Source organism: Saimiri boliviensis, chromosome 12 (assembly GCF_048565385.1).
Source record: "Saimiri boliviensis isolate mSaiBol1 chromosome 12, mSaiBol1.pri, whole genome shotgun sequence".
Classification (NCBI taxonomy): domain Eukaryota; kingdom Metazoa; phylum Chordata; class Mammalia; order Primates; family Cebidae; genus Saimiri; species Saimiri boliviensis.
Window position 1 is genome coordinate 49,972,802 of NC_133460.1, and position 12,753 is coordinate 49,985,554.

A 12,753-nucleotide genomic window follows, 5' to 3' on the forward strand; every position below is an offset into this window, starting at 1 on the left:
GAAAACTGGAGATAAAGTTTGAGATAATGTTTACTTAAGCAGGGTCAAGTGGTATTTCTGTCATTATTTTCCCAGCTGCTGCTGCTTTTAGTCAGATAAGGGAAGCTGAGAAGACGTCTTTCTGCATCTGTTGGCTTTCAGATGTTTTCAGCTTACACTGATCTGTATACTAATGCTGGGGTTCCAAATGGGCCCTCACACAGGCTAGGCACAGGACCCGGGGAGAGGGAGTGCTTGCATGCATGTATGTCCCGGAGGGGCCATGACCTGTGCCAGCTCCTACGGTCTCTGCTTGAGGAGGGGCTCCACATGTGTAGCTTCCGGGCACTGTGTGCTCTTGGCAAGGCCCCTCCAAGACCCTTTGGGTGGCCTGGTCTGAGCCCCTGTTAAGGGTTCTAAGAGGGTCAGCTCAAATGACAGGGGTGGGGGCGGAGGGGATGCTCTTTGGGGCCATGGCAAAAGCAATGAAACCTAGCTCTGAGGTGGAGAGTTGAAGGCAGCGAAGTTTGGAAGGTGATGGGGAGAGTGGACGGGACCTTGTTCCCCAACAGAATTTGGGAGCTTCCCTTGGAAACCAGAAGAGGTCTTTTGATGCATTAAAAGATGAGACATTTCTTTCCATCGGGAAAAGTTTACTTTTGAAACTTGGCATTCCAGGGCTGGCCTGGCCTGAAACGTGATGCATTCCAAAGTGGCTGGGAAGCCCTCCTATCTGTAGTTGCAAGACACCACGTGATGGCGGCGGGAGTGGCTGGGAAGTTCTCTCCCATGTGTTGTGATGTGGAAGCCAGTTGTCCACATGTCCTCCTTCCCTCTTTATGCCATGCTGTGCCTCGCCAGCTATCCTGCCACACCTAGATGCCAGGGAGGTCTCTGCAGACTTCTGTCACCTCTCACAACACACCTGAGTCTCCTTCCTCAACCCTGCTCCCATAGTCCTGCTGTGGTTGGAGGAAGATGGGCTCAGTGACCCATTCAAACTTTCTTGGCCAAATGAACACATTCCGATAGTTGACCCTTGACCTCTGACTCATGCATGACTCAAAGCTGTGGCCAGGGAACATTGTCAGCTTCCACTGACGACCGTGCCACGAGGGCCTGGCTTGGTGGCTGCTGTTTAGATAGTCTTGGTTCTACCTTCCTTCTCCCCATCACCTGCCAGAAAGTGGGTGAGGAGAGTGATGATCTCAGAGGTTCTGGAAGGCCGTTAGAGGCTGGGTCTTCTGGTCACTGCTGGCTTGTCCTGTGAATGTGGGAACAGAAAGGGCCTGGGATGGGTGAGGGGCACAGTTGAGGCAGAGCTGCCTCTTGGGGAGAGAGGCTCACAGCACTGAGATGGGCTGTGGCTTAAAGGAGCTGTGGCCTTGCAAACCTGCTGCTGCCATTGGGGGTATGTGGGCGGTGTGGGGTTCAGGCTTCCCCTGGTGCAGAGGATAGCAGCCAAACTTCCTACCAAGGGAGGTGAGCAGATGGGGACCGACAGTCTCTGCCTCCCTGGGGACCAGCAGCTCATCCTGTCCATTGTGTGGGAGCTTTCATTCGGCTGGGATGCTTGATGCTCAGGTTCCCCTAGGGGATTTCCATGGGGCCAGTAATAACAGCTTGCCTTTGCTCTCCCCTTGGAGCACCTGTCTGCTGTGACCATTTCTGATCCTGATTTCTGGGGCTCGGCAGGGCTGGCAGGACCAGAGAGAGGAGATCTGGTTGCTGGGATGGATGGCCCTATTGTGCTCTCAACCCAGGGAGGAGGGTGCAGAAGGCATGAGTGAAGCACCCAAAGTTATCTGATGAGGTCCTGGGCACTGCTTTCAGAGGCTGCGGTCGCGACAGTCAGGGTGGCCCTGCCTCCCATGTGTCTTTTGCATCACCCCGGGAGGTGCTATGGATATTCCTGCAGCTGCAGGTGATGCCAGCGGGCTCCATCCTCAGCACTTCCTTATATGTTGCTGGGTGCTGCCTTTCTCTGTGCTTGTTTGCCCACTCACACTGGGTCACCTTCCTTAAGTCTTCCTCACATCTCCGAACTAGAGAACCACTTGAGCACTTTGAGGCATAAAGGAGTAGTTGTTTTCAGCATTTAGTGAGCGCTTTTTCTGTGCCTTGTACCACAGACTCCTGTCCTAGAAGTTTTGGTCTGGCTGCAAAAACAAGCCTAAGTCCTGTGGAATAATCAGGGAACCATTGAGAATGGTACCAGTGCCAAGGACCTGAGAGCGGGTGGCTGCCTCTGTGGGGTTTGGGAGAGAGGAGGGCTGTCTACAGGGGTTTATTGCTGAGCCTGCGTTCGGGGAGAGGGCGATTTGACGAGGGGAGGGCACGCAGGCCATGGCAGCAGACACCACAGCAGGGTTGAGGAAGGAGACTCAGGTGTGTTGTGACAGGTGACAGAAGTCTGCAGAGACCTCCCTGGCATCTAGGTATGGCAGGATAGCTGGCAAGGCACAGCATGGATGATGGAGTAAAGAAGAGGCATGAGAACAGCTCCCCATGGTGGCATCCAAGGTGGATCCTTGGGTTCCCAGGGCCCTCTCCTGGTCTGGGGGTGATGGACCAGTTCTCTAGGGTGAGGACTCCTTTGGACATGGGGAGATGGGGAAATCTCCTAGGGCCTGGAGCTGGAGCAGAGGAAGGGTGAGAAGAGAGACAGAAAGGCCCATTCATCATTTCCTCCCAGCCAGGTCGCAGCCAGAAGCTTCCTGTCTCTGTTTCCTTTGGGAACCCTCTTGGCAGCCAGCCTGTCTGGGTGATAGGCGGCTGGCCCACCTCCACTCCACACCCTGCCCCACCTGGCTGACAATAGATAGATGCTGGGATGGTTGCCGGGACGACACTGGCTAGCACCTCTGCCAATGGTAGGGTCGTACCAGCTCTGACCTGCCTCAGAGCCCCTTTCTGAGCCTGGGACCTGCTCAGATGGCCTGTGTGGAAGAGCTTGGTGACCCTTTAGACCTGGGAGGTTTTGACGCAGATGGTTGTCAGACCAGAGCCTTGGTGGCCTCAGCCTGGAAGGGTTTGCCCTTGACACGCGTTACACATTCATAAAGTCTGGTTTGGAATGCCATGAAAACTGCTCTCCTGCTGACAGACAGTGTGGCTTTGCCAGCCAGTCTCCTTTTGGGGTAGATGAACCTCTAAGTAGCTCATTCTCCTTGACACTGGAAGCAGACAGTCCTCTTCTTCCCTCTCTTTTTCATCTTTTTCTCTTCTTTTATGTCTCTTCTCAAAAACTGCTTTTGCTGAGTAAAAAAAAAAAAACAAAAAAACAAACAAACAAAAAAACTCATTCACTGTAATGCAGTAGTTCCTTTTTTTTAAAGTTTATTTTATTTTATTTTTGAGACAGTTTCGTTCTGTTGCCCAGGCTGGAAGGCGGTGGTGCAATCTCGGCTCATTGCAACCTCCACCTCCTGAGCTCAAGCTATTCTCCTGCCTCAGCCTCCCAGGTAGCTGGGATTATAGGCATGCCACACACCCAGCTAATTTTCGTATTTTTAGTAGAGAAAAAGATTCACTATGTCAGCCAGGCTGGTCTTGAACACCTGATCTCAAACAATCTGCCCACCTAGGCCTCCCAAAGTGCTGGGATTACAGGTGTGAGCCAACCTGCTCAGCCTTTTTTTTTTTTAAACAGGTTCTTGAACTGTCACCCAGGCTAGAGTGCAGTGGTGCAATCATGGCTCACTGCAGCCTCAACCTCCTGGGTTCAAGGGATTCTCCTGACTCAGCCTCCTGAGCACCACAGATACCTGCCACTATGCTTAGCTAATTTTCGTTTTTTGTTTTGTTTTGTTTTGTTTTTTAGTTTTTAGTAAAGACAGGGTCTTACTATATTACCCAGGCTAGTCTTGAACTCCTGACCTCAAGTAATCCTCTGCCTTGGCCTCCCAGAGTGCTGGGATTACAGGTGTGAGCTGTGGTGCCTACCCAAGCAGTAGTTCTTAACCAGGGACATTTGGTAATGTCTGGGGATATTTTTTGGTTATCACAGCTAGAGGGAATGAGAGGCTACTGGCATATAGTTGGTAGAGGCCAGGGATTCTGCTAAACATCTTAAAATGAAGAACACCTCCTCCAACCAAGATCTCCACACCAAATCATCCATAGCAGCCAGATTGAGACACCCTGACCTATGGTATTAATTCTAATTGCCACACACAGGAATTTAAATTTTCAAAGCAAACCCACTGGGCAGAGAATGATATGCATCACAGAAGGAGGAGTGCTGGGAATCTTGATTCGAGAGGTATGCAATAGTGAGCACCCCTCCTGCGAAGAGAGTTTCATGGTTCACACAACACTTTCGCTTTCGTGAACAGCATCTCACTCCACAAATATATACACACTTTTTAGAGGCAGGGTCTTGCTTTGTCACTGAGTCGGGAGTGCAGTGGTATAATCATGGCTCACTGTAGCCTTGACCTCCTGGGCTCAAGTGATCCTCCTGCCTCAGCCTCCCGAGTAGCTGGGACTACGGGCATGGCTATGTCCAGCTAAATTATTATTTAAAAACAAAATATATGGGGTCTCACTATGTTGCTGAGGCTGGTCTTGAGCTCAAGCTGTCCTCCTGCCTCAGCCTCCCAACGTGCTGGTGTTATAGTCATGAGCCACTGTGCCTGGCTAAGTTTGAACCGAATAGATGCCATTGATGGAGCACATGTTAGGGGCCAGGCCTGGTTTCAAAGCCCTGACATTTGCTTTTCCCCTCCACCCTTTGGTCTCTGCAAGCTGCATTTCCTCCACACCCACAGATGAGCAGAGTCGAGCTCCAAGAGATAAGGCCATGTAGTGGAGGGAAGCAACAAGCTCGACCTTCCCAGGCCTCCATACTGCCTCTGTTTACACACAGGCTGCTAGCCTGGGACATCAAGGCTGCTGTGTTTCACAAATAGGTGGTGGGGGATAAATGCTGAGCATTGTGGCCTTGTGAAAGGGACTCTGTTGGGCTGGGTGGGTCTGTCCCTGTGCACTCTGGAGCCACCCTGCACAAGCAGCCTGGCCATGAGGTAGGCTGAGCAGCCAGATCCCCAGAGCACCACCCAGACCAGCCTGCAAGCTCCAGGAAACCCCAGAGGCAGTCACCCCTTTAAGAGGTGTGCTGGTTAAAAGGCAGCTGAAAGTGCTCATTTGGAACCCACACCAGCCCTTTGGAATATAGGGTGTGATCATGAACTTGGTAGAAAGGGGATGGAGCAGCTGAGCCTGCAGCAACTGAGAAAGAAAACTCAGCACTCTCCTTCTACTGCCCTCAGAGCAATTTCATCCTCCAAGACCTCATGAAAGACTTCACTAATGACCTCGGAGGCAGGGCCTACTAATGTGGCACATGACATAAAGTAATGGGGTATCTGACCGTCAATGGATTTGATGAAATATGGTACACACGTGAACTTGTCTGTGTGTGCATACCTGAGCGTCGCATCTTGGTGAGGTCTTAGTGTCCCAACCCAGGGTAAACCAGACCCAGACCTGGCTACTACGTAGGTCAGCCCCAGGGGGTGGGGAAGGCAGAGAGCTCAGGCCACAGGTAGTAGCATATTGCTGTTAAACATCCACATACATGTACATGTGAACACACAACACAGGTACCACACATGCACGTATGTGTACACATATAATACGGGTCCCCACACACATGCATATACATGTGCCATGCTTAACCACGTGTAACACAGATGTGTTTGTGTAGATACATGCACCCATGCGTACCATACCAAATCAGGTATGTGTACACAGACAAGTTCACATCTAAGACCCCACTGAGGGTCAGATGCCCTACTATTTTATGTCCTTGAGAACAAAAGTGCATCATTGAAACTGTGTTCATCACTTAGCATTTTTGCTGTAGGCCTATTAGAAGAGAGCCTTTAACTGTAGTCAGATGTAGGTCTTCATCGTATGTGACTCTTATTATACACACGCAGATAAGGCAACGAGCAGGTGAGGAGTTCCCCTGACTTCGCATTCAGAGCAGTGCCCTTGCAGCTCACGTTTTGGCATAGTCCTCAGTGTGAGACGTTTCCACACAGCATTGTCCTGCCTGCCATCGAGAGCAGCGGTGGTGCCACGTGAGGGCTCCAGCAGCATCCGTGGACTTTCATACAAGCCACGGGTGGCATTCTGCGGATTTTATGCTGGAGGCGTATTGATTTTACTGGAAGGTGTCGATGGGAGGTTTTCAGACAATGCCCAGGATTCACATTCCTGCCTCTGATCGTTTGTTATCTGAAATGATGAGGGCTGTGGTTGTGCAGCCACCCGGAGTAACTGAGGCTCTTGCTTGCATTGGCAGTGACAGTCACACCTGGACTGCCTCCTGGCTGACAGTGATTGAAGATGTGAAAAAGAGGAGCCTGTTGGAGTCAATAGGATGCCGCATGTGTCTCGGGGACGCTGGGGGTTGGAGCACGTGGTCTGCAGAGTCACTTTATGCCTTGTTAGAAGGAACAGGCTTGTGCGCCAAGGGGCTGGTCCAGGGCCTGAGACTCCAGGTTGCTCTTGTCTCCCCAGGACTGAGAAAGGACAGGAGGGGTCATTGTGGCTCCACCTCTGTCTTCAAGCAATGCTGCCCACATCTGTCCAGGTTCAGAGGCAGTTAGTGATAAGGGAAGGCGCATGAGCAGGTCAGGTTTTCCGAGGCCTGGACTTGTCCTCTGACGGTGACTGGTGTCCTCAGGCAAGCTTCTCTATACCTTTGGGTCTGCCTGTATCCCTGAAAACAGGGATAGCATACCATCCTCCTTGGAGGTCCTTGGAGAAATGGCTGACTCTGGGAGTAGGGCAGGGAATATGCAAGAGACCCTGGAGCATCTCCTAGAGCCAGAAATTAGCGAAGTGCTAAAAAACAAACCCCAAATCCCCAAACCATGGAGGTGTGTTTACAGGACACAGGAGCCAACTCAAAGAGCTCTCAGCTGCCAAAGCTGGGACAATTTGAGCAACAAAACAAATCACAGAGAATTATATCCCAAGATGTAAAACAGATACAAGCCCATACCGAAAACATAAACGATAGAATAAATAAATGGAGAAGGGACAGATCTCCCATGCAGAGTAATTCCAGTTTATTCATGTAGAGACTCCATCTTCAAGGAGGTGGATTTGAACTCCCCACTCCTTAGATGTGGGTTGCACATAGTGACTTTCTTCTGATGAGTTCATTATGGAAATCAGGAAACGGGATAACTGTCAATGAAGAAACCTGACAAACATTCCCTCAGCCAGGTGATAAAGGCCAACAGCAACAGGGATGAGTCATGCTGATATCATGCACCCTTGACATGGCATATGAGGTTGCACCTTACCCCTGCGGGCTTCCTCCCCCAACCTAATTAAAGGACACAAACTAGCTGCTCAGTGCTTCTCAAGACTTAGGGTCATCAAAAACCAGAAGGCAGGAGAACCTGTCACAGAGAAGAAACAGAGCAGAGGGGCTAAGGAGACGGGAAGATGAAATGGAATGTGGCACCCTGCATGGGTCCAGGACGTTTGGGGGAAACTAGAGAAATCTGAATAAAATGTGGGCTTCAGTTAATAACACTATGTCAATATTGGTTCATTAACTGTGACACACGTGCCATAGAAATGGAAGATGTTTGGAATAAAATGGGCATGGGGAGTTTCTCTACTATCCTTGCAACTTTTAGCTGAATCTAAAGTTATTTTAAAATAAAGTTTATTTTTAGAATAGTAGGAATTCCAGGCCATTTGCTGTGTGGATTCGGTGTAGTGATGTGGGGAGGCACTTGTGGGCCGTGCCAGCCATTAGTGGCGATGAACGTTCTGCCTCTGAGCACGGGTGGGCTCAATGCCCCCAACGTCTTGCTTTTGCAGCACTGGCCTCCACCAATCCCTGTTTAAGACCTGCCTGAACCTGGCTGCCAAACAGTGGGTGGACCTTTTACAACCACCTTGAGTTGTAACCTCTCTTTGTCCTCTCTCCTGGACCAGAGAAAGCCCACCCCAGCCACCCAGCTGCAGAAATGGGTTCTGGACAGCAGCTGAGTGTAGTGGCTAAGGAGTGGGGCCTGAGAGTCACAGAGATCTGAGTTCAGCTTCTGAACTGGGCGGCCTTGGGCAAGTGACTTACCCTTTCTGAACCTTGGATGTCTTGCCTACGAGACCGGAATCATTCTGCTCCCGATAAGGTGGTTGTGAGGCTGTATGCCAAGCCCTTGGCACAGTGCATGGCACACAGTAGGTGCTTGGGGAGTAGCAGTGCCTCCCTCCAATCCCAGCACCCACTACCATCCTCTCCCTGTGCTGCTTTTTCTCGCCTTGGCCAGTTAGAGTCCTGGCCTTTGCTTGTTTTTCTGGTACACACCCAGTGGTTATCTCAGGTCAATATGTGATGCTGTACTCTACTGTAGGGGTCCTGGCAGAGGTGACTTTGAACTTGGCTCAGAGGTGAGAAGCAGGGAAGCTGGACACACTGCTCTGTTTTGCCCTGTGAGGGTGTGCCTCGCAGCCATCCTGCCTCCTGGTCAACCACGGGAAGCGATCTATGATCTCCCCTGAGCCGGCTCCCTGGCCTCGCCTCTGGCATTTGGGAGGCAGCCATGGAGGGCCAAGGCAGGCAGAGCCAGGCCGCGGGTACACAGCCAGGCTGGAGCTGGTCAGCAAGCCGCCTGTGCGTGTTCCAGAGAGTCTGGGGTCCTGGCCGTGGGCCATGTGTCACGTGCCCGCTGCAGTTCCACCAGAAATGGAAGCCCTGTCCAGCCGCCTCCTTGGCCTGTGCAAAGCCTCAGGCAGCTCGAGCCAAATCAAGATGCTGAGGTCACTACTCAAGGGCTAGGGATTGCAGGAGTACATGGAGATGAGTGTACCAGGGCCCCAGAGAATTGGAACAGGGGACTTGGAATGGAAGGCCTAGCCCCACCTTGTTTTAGTGGGGGAGAAAGGGAATAAAATAGGCTGGGTACGGTGGCTCACTCCTGTAATCCCAGCACTTTGGGAGGCTGAGGTGGGCGGATCACTGGAGGCTCAGGAGTTTGAGACCAGCCGGGCCAACATGTTGAAACCCCAACTCTACTAAAAATACAAAAATTAGCCAGGCGTGGCGGTGCGTGCCTGTAATCCCAGCTACTTGGGAGGCTGAGGCTGGAGAATTGCTTGAACCCCAGAGGCAGAGATTGCAATGAGCCAAGATTGCGCCACTACACTCCAGCCTGGCAACCAGAGCCAGATTCTGTCTCAAAAAAAAAAAAAAAAAAAAAAAATAGAAGCAGTTTATTTTTCTCATCCTTATTTAGTATAAGAAAAGACCCAACCGTTTCTCATTGCTGAGCTTCTTTCCTATCACAGCCTCAAATCTCTTCACGCCTCGTGCTCTAGGCTTCCTTTTTGGGATCATTTTCCACCTTCCCTGCTGTTTAGTGGGGTCTGTGTAACAGTTTTTGTTTATGTGATAATGTCTTCATTTCATCATGGTTCTTAAAAGATGGTTTTGTGAGTTCAGGATTCTAGGTTGATGGTTTCTTTATCTTGGTGCTTAGATGGTGCTAATTCAGTGTTTTCCATTTGCTGAGTGTCATTGGAGGCCTTGATGAGTGGGTTTGGCCTGTTGAGTGAGGCACAGAGATGAGTAATATGGCAGGATTCTGGTAGCAATTCACATGGTCTACCCTATAGGAGAGAAACGTGGAGGAAGGCAGAGGCCCTGGGCACTTCCAGATGCCAAGAGGCTCGCAGATGCCCCCACTGAATGTCCCAGTGGCTCCTTTCTTCTGCCCCCGGGATAACCAGTGGGTTTCCATGTGTATGCCTGGGGCACAGATGTGGTGTGCAGAGCGCACATGGCCTGTGATCCTGGCCTTAGTCTGCTTCTAGTGCACTCAGAGCGGTCTGCAACACTGACCCACCCCAGTACAGAAGGAAGGCCATGGTCCAATGTTGGAGGGGCTGGGAAGTAAGGGTTACTGAAGGGTCACCCTGTTGCAGAACCATGATCATCTCAGTGATCAGCAAAGGCCCCTTAGTCTGGAATTGCAGTAGGGAGCCTATGTGTGTGTGTGTGACTGATTGGGTGCCCCTCGCCCCCCGAAGTCCCTCCTAGGATAAGTCTAGGGCATGCGGGTTGAGGAGGACATTGTCTTAATGCGTTGGAGCACTTTGCTCCCACTGGGGAGGGGAGGAGGTTGGGAAGGAAGCTCTGCTGCTCGTTGGACTGTCGTCATTTCTTGTGGTGGCCGTTGGCATTGTTCCTTGTGGTGGGGTGTTGGCGGGGAGCTGCTTTCCCAGAGTGGGTGGTGGTCTTTGGTCCTTCTACTCAATTGGATCCAGATATAGGCGCCAGGAAGGCCCGTGGTGGAAGCTTGACACTGGCTGCTCTGAAGTCTGCCCATTCATGAACTGGGGTAGCTGCCAGTTCTGGGCACTGCAGAAGGTGGCTTGGGACTGGGGCTCGGTGATGCATGCAGCTTCTTTTCAGTGCTTCTGCTGCCCACAGTTCTGTACCCACAGCCTGGCTCCCTCCTTGGCTGGCCCAGGAGGGGTGTGCCGGCAAAATGTATGTCTCCTGTTCCCCTCCTGGCTCACGCCTTGCCATGGGACTGTCACGTCTGTGTGGTTGGAAGCACTATTCCTCCCCTCCGTGTGGTGGACAATGATTGCTTTGTGAGTTGTTAAGTTGGTCACTTTGCTTGTGCGTGGAAAATAATTGATGGCTGAAGGGCATGGGGAGATGGAAGTGGTAAGAGCAAGACCATAAATGGAGTTCTGGCCCAGCTCCTAAGAAGCCTAGTGGGCAGGAGGCAGAGGATGGGTTCCACTTCTGCTGGCATCACGTCCCTGACCACGCCAGTGGCATCACATGCTTCACTATGCTGGTGGCATCACATCCCTGACCACACTGCTGGTATCACATCCCTGACGATGCCAGTGGGCCTCTGTGTGGCTTTGTGTGGCTTATTTATGGTTCTTTGATATTCACACATGCCAGCCCTGTGAGAGCCACTGTTGTCTCTATTCTGCAAAAAAGGAAACAGAGGTTATACGGGGTTGCCTGCTGTGCCCCAAAGCCTCTCAGCTCACAAGGGGCAGAGCTTGGCTTTGAACTCAGGACTCCCCATCTGCATTACTGCACCATTGCTATGTGCTAACACTGACTTGCTGAGCAAGCCGCTTCATGTTTTGGGCAAGTCACTTCTCTTGGAGTCTCTCAAGGTCTAGCTAGGAGATTCATTACATAAGTGATGGCCCCTCACATGCAGACATTAGAAGTTCAGCTTTTCCTTCCCTCGCTCCCTTCCTCCCTCCCTTCCCTCCATCTCACTCTGTCACCCAGTCTGGAATACAGTGGTGCAATCACAGTTCACTATAGCTTCAAACTCCTTGGCTCAAATGACCCTCCTGCCTCTGCCTCCCAAGAGCCAGAACCACAGGTGTGTGCCACCATGCCTATATCTGGCTGAGATTAGGCTTTTACCTATATTGAATAATGTTCTATGAAACAAGCAACATAGAAACAATATGTTCAGTATGATTCCAATTTTGTAAAATAAGACACATGCATGCACACATGTGGCAGGGTGCAGGTTAACTGTGGTTATTACGTATCTGGCTTATAGCAGTGTCAGCAATTTCATTTTCTTCTTTTTTTGTAGTTTTCAATTTTTATTTCTAGTGAGATGTTTTATATTAATAAAAAAAGGTTATTTAAGACAAAAAAGCTGAAGTGTCCAATGGGACCACTCAGGAAATGGGTGTCCCTCGGAGAGGGTGAGCTCCCCTGTCCTTGGGGCTGGACAAGCAGAGGCCAAGTGTCTGCCTCAGGGACCCTGTTCAGGAGTGTCCTGGCAGAGGAGTGCAAAGGGCTGGATTCTTTGATGAGCTGTGTAGGGCACTGCTGCACAGTCCCAGGCCTGTGAGAGAAAGAAATGATCTAAAGCAGTGCTCCTCAAACCTGCCCCTGCCTGTCAGTCAGCTGGGGATCTTGCTCAGTGGTAGATCCCGATTCAGGAGGCCTGGAGTGGGGCCCAAGACTCTGCATTTCTCACAAGCTCCCAGGTGCTGCTGCTACCCCAAGACCCTGGAGCACGTCTCCGGGAGGAGTGCCCACTGCTGCCTTCCCAGAGCCGGGGCACTGTAAGGCAGACATTATCCGGTGGCAACACAGGGATGTTAGGACGAGTGGCCTGGGGTTCTCTGAGCCAGGAGACATGTCTGGAAGAGGATCTCCAGACACACAAAGATGAGTCTTGGTCAGAGTTGCTGGGTTTGAGACCAGGCCCCCTATACCATGGCTTTGTGAAAAGAGCTTGAGGTTGGGATCCCATGGTCCAGGATGCGAATCTCGGTTCTGCAGCTTGTTAGCGGTGTGTCCTTGAGCAGGTCATTTTGCCCCCTCAGCCTCAGTTTCTTTATCTGTAAAGTAGGGATAACTATCTTGCCTGATAAGGTCATGGTGGGAATACCATATGTGAGGTACCCACCCCAGTACCTAGCACTCAGGCCTGTGATGAATGTTTCCTTCTCTTAAACTATATTTTCTTCTTGCAGGTAGATGAGATTTACCACGATGAGTCCCTGGGGGTCCATATAAATATCGCCCTCGTCCGCTTGATCATGGTTGGCTACCGACAGGTAAACCACCTTCTCAGCAGGTAGGATTTGCAAGGAGAAGGGTTGTGGGGCTGGAGTGTTGGACCAGCCATAGTGTGGGCTGGAGGGACAAGCATCCAGGAAAACTGTCTCCGGAATCAGAACCTGGGGCTATTAGAATTGTGGCTTCAGTGGTGGAACCTTTGGAGAGGT

At 51.2% G+C, this 12,753-nt stretch overlaps 1 protein-coding gene across 4 annotated transcripts in view; it reads left to right on the plus strand.

The window, feature by feature from the left end:
- The window catches only part of ADAMTS14 (ADAM metallopeptidase with thrombospondin type 1 motif 14), an 87,633-nt gene that overhangs the window by 40,076 nt on the left and 34,804 nt on the right, over positions 1 to 12,753 (plus strand). For all 4 annotated transcript variants that reach the window (XM_010339289.3, XM_010339288.3, XM_003928632.4 and 1 more), the window contains exon 5: positions 12,499 to 12,582. In XM_010339289.3, the coding sequence (XP_010337591.3) occupies positions 12,499 to 12,582 (84 nt within the window). The remainder of the gene's footprint in view (positions 1 to 12,498; positions 12,583 to 12,753) is intronic.